Genomic DNA, 8,142 nt, shown 5'->3' on the forward strand with positions numbered 1-8,142 from the left:
CTTACCCAGAAAGACTCACTGCTGTAATTGCTGCCAAAGGTTATTCTAACATGTATTGACTCAAGGGTATGAATACTTATCAAAGACATATTTGTTTTCTATTTTTCATGAATATTTGTACATATGTTAGAATTTCTTTCACTTTGACAAAGTATTGTGTAGACCGTTGACACAACAAAATGACAACTAAATCAATTTTAATCCCGCTTGGAAAAACAAAATGTGGAAAGAGTAAAGGGGTATGAATAGTTTCTGAAGGCACTTGGGTGGTCTACAAGTGGTGTGTGTGTCACTCATAGATCCAGTGTCCGCTGCTGTCCTCCCAGCACTGTAGCTCATTCTGCCTGAACCACAGAGAGATCTCTCTCTGAGCGCTCTCCACAGAGTCACTGCCATGGATCACATTCCTACAACACAGAAAGTCAACAAGATATAATTTCATGGTCACTGATGATAACATGTATTGCTTCCATCCCTCTCTTCGCCCCTACCTGGGCTCAAACAAGGGACCATCTGCACACATCAACAACTGCCTCCCATGAATCATCATTACCTATTGCTCCAGGGTAGCCTAGTGGTTAGAGTGTTGGACTAGTAACCAGAAGGTTGCAAGTTCAAACCCCCAAGCTGACAAGGTACAAATCTGTCATTCTGCCCCTGAACAGGAAGTTAACCCACGGTTCCTAGGCCGTCATTGAAAATAAGAATTTGTTCTTAACTGACTTGCCTGGTTAAATAAAAGGTTAAAAAAAATAATATTGCGCCACAAAAGCAGAGGCCATTGCAGAGCAAGGGAAACAACGACTTCAAGGTCTCAGAGCAAGTGACGTCACTGATTGAAACGCTATTAGTGCGCACCAAACTAGCTAGCCATTTCACAACCAGTTTCACACAGACACACTTTACCTGCCCACTTCCAAACAGTAGTCTCCTCTGATGGTTCCTGGTAGGGAGTCTGCCGGGTTGGTCTCCCCCAGCATCTTGCGAGACATCTTCACCACATCCAGACCTTGCCACACCTGCACACATATACACACCTGGATGAACAATTGCACAACTAGGGATGTGCACATTAACGTGGATAACCAGTAACGTTTAAATTGTGTAAACCATAATAAAATATGTAAAATATCTTGAGCGGGAGAGGGCAGCTGTGTATGTAGTAGTAGGCATGCTATCTCACCATGGCAACGATGGGTCCAGAGCTCATGTTGCGCACCAATCCATTGAAGAAGGGTTTGTCTCTCAGGTCCCTGTAGTGCTCTCTCAGGAGATCCTCGGATGCCTGGCGAACACACACACCCACCCACACACATCATATCAGAGAGAGATCCAACACAGACAGTATATCATAAGCCCCTTTCACAAATATAAATCACATTTTATTTAAATATATTTTACAATATTTCTCCAGTTACCCCCTTCACACTGCTCTGGAAAGGCTAATTATTGCCTGTTTGTTTTGAAAGATGGCATACAAGTGTTGTAAACTATGTTAATAAGCTGTCTAATGAAGTGCTTCCTCCTTCTCCTCGCGTGTGGGTTTGATGGCGTATATCATGGTGTGTGCTCTTACCTGGACTAGTTTCATTCCCACCAATCTGAAGCCCTTTTTCTCAAAGCGCTGGATGATCTCTCCCACTAGCCTCCGGTGCACACCATCCGGTTTCACAGCTATGAAGCTGTGCTCATTGACACCCGTCCAACCTAGGACGAAAGCATGACCATCATGTCCAGCCCAAATCAAACCCTAGCCTATAACTTTTGTTGATTGGCCATACCTCGTAGATTTGAAATCAGCAGCTGGGGTGTGTGAGCAATATGATGGAAACTCCATCTAGCCCACAGATTATGGCAAATTTACAAATCTGTTAGGGTGGCAGGTAGCCTAGCAGTTAGAGCATGGGTCAGTAACTGAAAGGTTGCTGGTTTGAATGAGGAAGGCACTTAACCCGAATTTACTCCAGGGGCGCCATACTACTATCGCTAACCATGTAAAACAAAACATTTCACTGCACCTATCCCGTGTGTGTGACATTTTTTTTTTACAATCTTATGTGATACACCTAATCAGTCCAAGCAAGTACAAGCAATAAAATATCACATTTGTGATGTGACTATTACTAAAATATCTCATGGCCAATTTAAAATGTTCTAGAGAGGATTTAGATAACTGATGAGCTGAGGTGGTGTTGGATTACACACACCCCCACACCTTCCATAAAGCGTTGCTTGTAAAAACCATACATTTTGGCTTGCGTGAAATATGAAATAGCACCTTACCATCAGATTCCTCAATTCGTGCATGTTTTGCCTCCAAATCCTCAATTTTTTCCTGCTGAACAGGCAATGACCGTTTTCTTCGTCCCATATCATAGACTCGCTTGCGCCGTGGTGCTCTTGTGTGAGTGCGACCAACCAATCAGATTGCTAGCGTCACCGGAACCTGGTTCCCAAGTTAACACACCCACAAAGTCATAAACCCCGCATTTGACTACAATTTATCTTATTAAAATCTGATTACACAACCCTAACCTTAACCACACTACTAACCTTATGCTTAACCTTAAATGAAGACCAAAAAGCACAATTTTGACTTTGTGGCAAATAGTGAAACTGGATACAGTGTTCGTGATGGAATTGTTCTAACTATGTTACAGCAAAGATTATGGGTATACTGACAAAATACATGTCTCTCCGCCCTAACAATTGGAGTCATTGTCCACAAAGAAGAACGTCGGGCTGACGAGTTCCCGCCTATCCTTTCTTTGGATTGGTGGACACATCTCATTATTGTAATATTCGACGAGGGTTTGTCGATGTCAACCACCCGTATCCAATGAAGAGATGCTATGCTTACTAGCCTCATGATATGAATATGCATAGCCATCTCGCGACAACTCCGATATAAAGTGTTTTTTTCTCATAGTTGCCTGGATATCACGTGTCCTACTTTTATCAGTACACACAAAACAATGTGTGCATTACAAAACTTATTCGACCAAATAAGCCATTCCATTTTTTGTTGACCAAATTTCGACACACCTCCATACAAAAACTCATTGCTTGCTGGGTAGTAAAGAAACACCACCTGCTGGAGGGAGACAGATTTTCCGCCGAATTTGGCCACGCTCTTCCTCTTTCTATCTGGGTACAGCTGGGACGATCACGTGATCAGTGAAGGTTTTTGTGAAAGCGTTTCTTGGTATCTACTATTACCACAGCCACAAAGTCTAAATTGGCTGTACGATTTTTTTTAAATGTACTTAATTTAACGTTAGGAATAAGGTCAGCAGTGTGGTTAAGGGTTATGTTGACAATCAAAATTTAAGAAGATAAATTAAAGAAATTGGCGGGGTTTATTACTTTGCGGCTGTGGTAACTAATGACAATCTGTTTGCTCTGTTGCTTGTGGTGCTTTCAAGACAACTGGAAACTCGGCGAAAAACGAGGTCAAATCATGACCTCAGTGATCTTCACGTCGAAAATTCGAAGCTCCAGAAAGAGGCTTTTACCCAATCGGACCTCGTTTTTTCCCGAGTTCCCAGTTGTTTTGAATGCAGCATTAGAATTCCGAAGCGTAGACATAGGAAAGCACTATAAAGACAACTTCTAGTGACGATAAAATAGGCTATCAACGCATTTGAATGGTAATGTTGCCGATGAAAAAGCCAATCTGACAGCAGCTATGATTAAAACCGGCTTGAACTTCTTCTACCCTGACCCTCCAATATTGGCAATTTACGAAACAGCAATCGATCAATGATCACACAAATGTCACAAGTATGAGGATTCTGTGTTATGCACTATAGCCCGCTACCATATATGTGATTGAATATTATCTGCTGTTGGCTTGTGTGGATGTATGTATGTGTTATGCAACATAGCTGACTTCAAACATTGTTAACAGTTTCAGGGCCATGGGCCTTTCTCGTGATGGAAAAATACAGAATAACATGAAGACAGGAACTGTACAATGAGTTGGGGGGGCACATTCAGAACGTAATGTTGCGAGAACAAACAGTCTTTTGTTAGATGCAGGAGCCAGGTGTGAGATAACGGTATCGAGCATGAGCGCATAGATATTCTTCACAGCAACAGTTACATCTATCAACTGGAGCACCTGGGGGCCGGGACCAGCTCTACGCCAACAATCAACGATAGGCTGGGTGAGTCTAAACCACGCCCAGTCTCTACTCTGACAGGCCGGCTCGGAAGCAGGAACGACCTCTGTCAGAGTATATTTATAATATCTTTGTCAGGAACAAGTCAGTTCTCTGTTTTGCCCTGCGAGGTGGGACAGAGAGCCCGTATATACGAAAATTGCATTTACCACTTATTGCTTAGTTAATAAAAAATACATTGCATACAATCGGTGACTCATTGTCATATTTATCCTGATACCAGATTCGAATTGACGCAACTCTAACACAAGGCAATAGTCAGAGTCCCACTCCATTCGCAAAATAACTCGGAACCTTCTGCTACGTTCATAATATGCAGGCCTACAGTGTCAGGTGAAAACTTGAATCACTATAGCAGCGAGTACTGTTGAAGCCTGTATTTTACATTATAGCCATTAGACATATATGGTTAAATATTATCTGATGTTGGTTGTGTGAGGTGTCTGCATTTGTGCACTGGAGCATCATTATGAGATTAAACAACTGCTTGCTACTTGCCTGTTTGTGTGTGACAAGAACTGAGTAACATGGTGTGATCTGCATGTTGCAAAACGGTAGATAACAGCCCAACAGATGCTTTGTCCTTGTGTTTGTATGTAACAATATTGAGCACATGGTGTGACTTGCTGTATCTTACAAAGTTGTGATAGGAAGAGGTGGTCATCGAGGTTTAACTGAGATGGAAAAATACTGACCACACAATAGCAGGAACTGAGCAACTGTTCTAACTCGGCTGCGATACCAGAACAGTAAGGATCTATACATCGACGGAGGGAGGACTCCAAGAAGCGCCAAGAGGCGGGGACCCGCCTGAGCGCCTGCAATAGGCTGAGCAAGTTTAAACCACGCCCAGCCTCTACTGTGATAGTTCCAACCCGTCTGTTGGCCTATGTCTATCACAGTTTAAAGAATACTGTTTACATACATCCTGTCAGTTCTCGGTTCTGCCCTGCGTGGTATTACAGTGAGCCCGTATATACGAAAGTTGCATTTGCCATTTATTACTTAGCTAATAAAAATACATAGTATAAAATCGGTGACTCATTGTTATATTTATCCTGATACCAGATTCGAATTTACGAAACCCTAACAGTACTAACCACTACCGCCAGTCTGCTGCAAGCAAACAAGTATCGAACATATGCAATGCATTTAACTTGAATCAACAATATGAAATTGAGGAAATGTCATATAAAACCATAATAAGTGCAACCAAACTGTTTGGAAAACACTTGCCAATATAGTCAAGAGGAAAATCATCGTTGCATCATCTACAGGGAAAAAGTGAAAATAAGGAAGAAAGTCCTTAACGTATCTTCCTTCCGAAAGCAGCCAGGGGTAGGGCGCGAACGCGCAGTGTGGGGAGTGATTCAGGAAATAAGCTACTGATACCTTTCACCAAGTTACCTAACATCTTCCTAGCTTCATAAGATACCGCCATGCATTAACATGCACTGTCAATTGAGACAATGGCTGCAGTCCAAACATGTCAATTTGACCCTGGTTTGTATAATTTGTGGAACGTTCCAAGAGGAATCTGTTCCAAAATCTTCGTAAATAACAAGGTTGCCAACAAATAACGCATACAAAGTTGTATAGCGGCGGAATGGGATACCGGGTAGGGAATATGAAATTGAGGAAATGTCATATAAAACCATAATAAGTGCAACCAACCTGTTTGGAAAACACTTGCCAATATAGTCAAGAGGAAAATCATCGTTGCTTCATCTACGGGGAAAAAGTGAAAATAAGGAAGAAAGTCCTTAACGTGTCTTCGGAAAGCAGCCAGGAAGTAGTGCGCGAACGCGCAGTGTGGGGAGTGATTCAGGAAATAAGCTACTGATACCTTTCACCAAGTTACCTAACATCTTCCTAGCTCCATAAAATACCACCATGCATTAACATGCACTGTCAATGGAGACAAGGGCTGCAGTCCAAACATGTCAATTTGACCCTGGTTGTTATAATTTGTGGAACGTTCCAAGAGGAATCTGTTCCAAAAAGGTTGCCAACAAATAACGCATACAAATTTGTATAGCGGCGGAATAGGATACCGGGTAGGGAGTGTGCTATGTAATTACGTGTTTCACTCACCACGTTTATTCCCCCCAAAATCATTCTGGTAGCCTCCACCATTTCTCGTTTAATGTTTTAGTTATTATTTCCGGTGTGTCGGCATTCGGCCAGTGAACTCTACTGCGCCCCAATTAGGCTATCGCTAAGGTTAACATGTAAATGACTGCTAGCTCCAATATTGTATTAGCTAGGTGGCTTGCACACAATTGTTACCGATGATACTGTATATACCAGCCTACATACATTGTATTTTGCCAAATTCTCTGTGTTAATCCTGTTGCCCAAATATAGCCCCGAACCCTAAGCTAAAAAATTCCCCATGTGTGCAATTTCTGCAACCCCCTATACTGATCTATGCCGGTATGCAAAAGCAATGATAATGCATGCAATGCTTTATTATAAAGTAGTTTTTTCCCCTGCATTCTGGTACCTCAGCATACTCTGGGTCACCACCCTCTCTGGCTAACTTTTTGCTCCTGCACTTCCCAATTTACAAATTAAGCACTGCCAAGGTGTCTTTATTTTCATAAGCTCTCACTCACATCACTTTTCCGTTGCCATCATTCATTTATGGCATTTCAACATTGATACAGAGGGGCACATCACACTCATGTCTTTTCTTGGGACTCCACACGCACGCACACACACACACTACTGTAGCATATTGTTTACATTTCTCAAATTTAGGCATCCACTGACATGGGCACAGACGTATGTACAGTCATTTTCTGTGTGGTGGGCAAATTTGGTTGAACAGGAGAAGAGGATGTGATTACTTGTGGGGGTGGTGGGTTCAACAGCTGCAGGGAAGCTGATTGGTTGCTTTGGCTATCACATCTTCTTGATTAAAAGAAAGACAGATTCAGAAATGAGTTAGACATTGCCATAGTTCAATGCTGAAAAGCATTCATTAACATGCTCCCAAAGATAGACATTCAGTATTCACTGAATGAAGTAGCCTACCCATCCCCATTTACAATTTAATTATTAAATAAATTATACTAACAGCACAATCAATGACTCATAATTATTATTGTAGGCTACTCCTGTACCTACCTTGTACAATACTGTAATCATTGAATGAAGTAACATATCATCCACATTTAAAATGTAATCAAATAGATAAATAATGCTAGCACATAAAGTTATATTATCGTAGAATAGGCTACTCCCGTATGCCCACTATGATAGGATACCGTTATGATACTGCCGTGATTTTAGGTCTTCAATCGAAGTTGTATTTTGTACCTTGTTTCCGCCCTTCAAGGAAAGGCATCCCCCATTCTATTCAGTGCAGGTGTGAATGTCCCATAGCTTCAGCACACAATGGCATGTAGGGGTAGTGTATTACAACGTACCATTTTTATATATCCTATAGCACATGTTTGTATATTTTCATTTGACATTTAATTAATCCATGAAATAAATAATACTAGCCCATCAAATTACATTATTATTGTACACTAGCCTACTCCCCTATCGACACAGTAATCTCTGTCCGGCGCCGACAGAGATGGCCGCCTCGCTTCGCGTTCCTAGGAAACTATGCAGTTTTTTTTTTTTTTACGTGTTATTTCTTACATTAGTACCCCAGGTCATCTTAGGTTTCATTACATACAGTCGAGAAGAACTACTGTATATAAGATCAGCGTCAACTCACCATCAGTACGACCAAGAATATGTTTTTCGCGACGCGGATCCTGTGTTCTGCCTTACAAACAGGACAACGGAATGGATCGCATGCAGCGACCCAAAAAAACGACTCAGAAAAAGAGGGAAACGAGGCGGTCTTCTGGTCAGACTACGGAGACGGGCACACCGTGCACCACTCCCTAGCATTCTTCTTGCCAATGTCCAGTCTCTTGACAACAAGGTTGATGAA

At 41.9% G+C, this 8,142-nt stretch overlaps 1 protein-coding gene across 4 annotated transcripts; it reads right to left on the bottom strand.

Moving 5' to 3' along the window:
- Positions 1–180: 180 nt before the first annotated feature.
- On the bottom strand, positions 181–6,021 carry LOC135556046 (nucleoside diphosphate kinase 3-like). Of its 4 annotated transcripts, XM_064988921.1 has the most exons (6): positions 2,554–3,034; positions 2,284–2,446; positions 1,577–1,707; positions 1,184–1,285; positions 907–1,019; positions 181–407 (listed from the first exon to the last, which is right to left on the bottom strand). In XM_064988921.1, the coding sequence occupies exons 2-6, from the start codon at positions 2,369–2,371 to the stop codon at positions 290–292; spliced, it is 552 nt and encodes a 183-aa protein (XP_064844993.1). In that variant the 5' UTR covers positions 2,372–2,446; positions 2,554–3,034; the 3' UTR covers positions 181–289. The 4 variants fall into 4 exon arrangements, with proteins under 4 accessions (XP_064844993.1, XP_064844994.1, XP_064844995.1 ...); XM_064988922.1 differs by lacking the exons at positions 2,284–2,446; positions 2,554–3,034 and adding an exon at positions 5,859–6,021; XM_064988923.1 differs by lacking the exons at positions 2,284–2,446; positions 2,554–3,034 and adding an exon at positions 5,402–5,516.
- Positions 6,022–8,142: the final 2,121 nt, after the last annotated feature.

Source organism: Oncorhynchus masou, chromosome 15, assembly GCF_036934945.1.
Source record: "Oncorhynchus masou masou isolate Uvic2021 chromosome 15, UVic_Omas_1.1, whole genome shotgun sequence".
In the NCBI taxonomy this organism is placed as follows: Eukaryota; Metazoa; Chordata; class Actinopteri; order Salmoniformes; family Salmonidae; genus Oncorhynchus; species Oncorhynchus masou.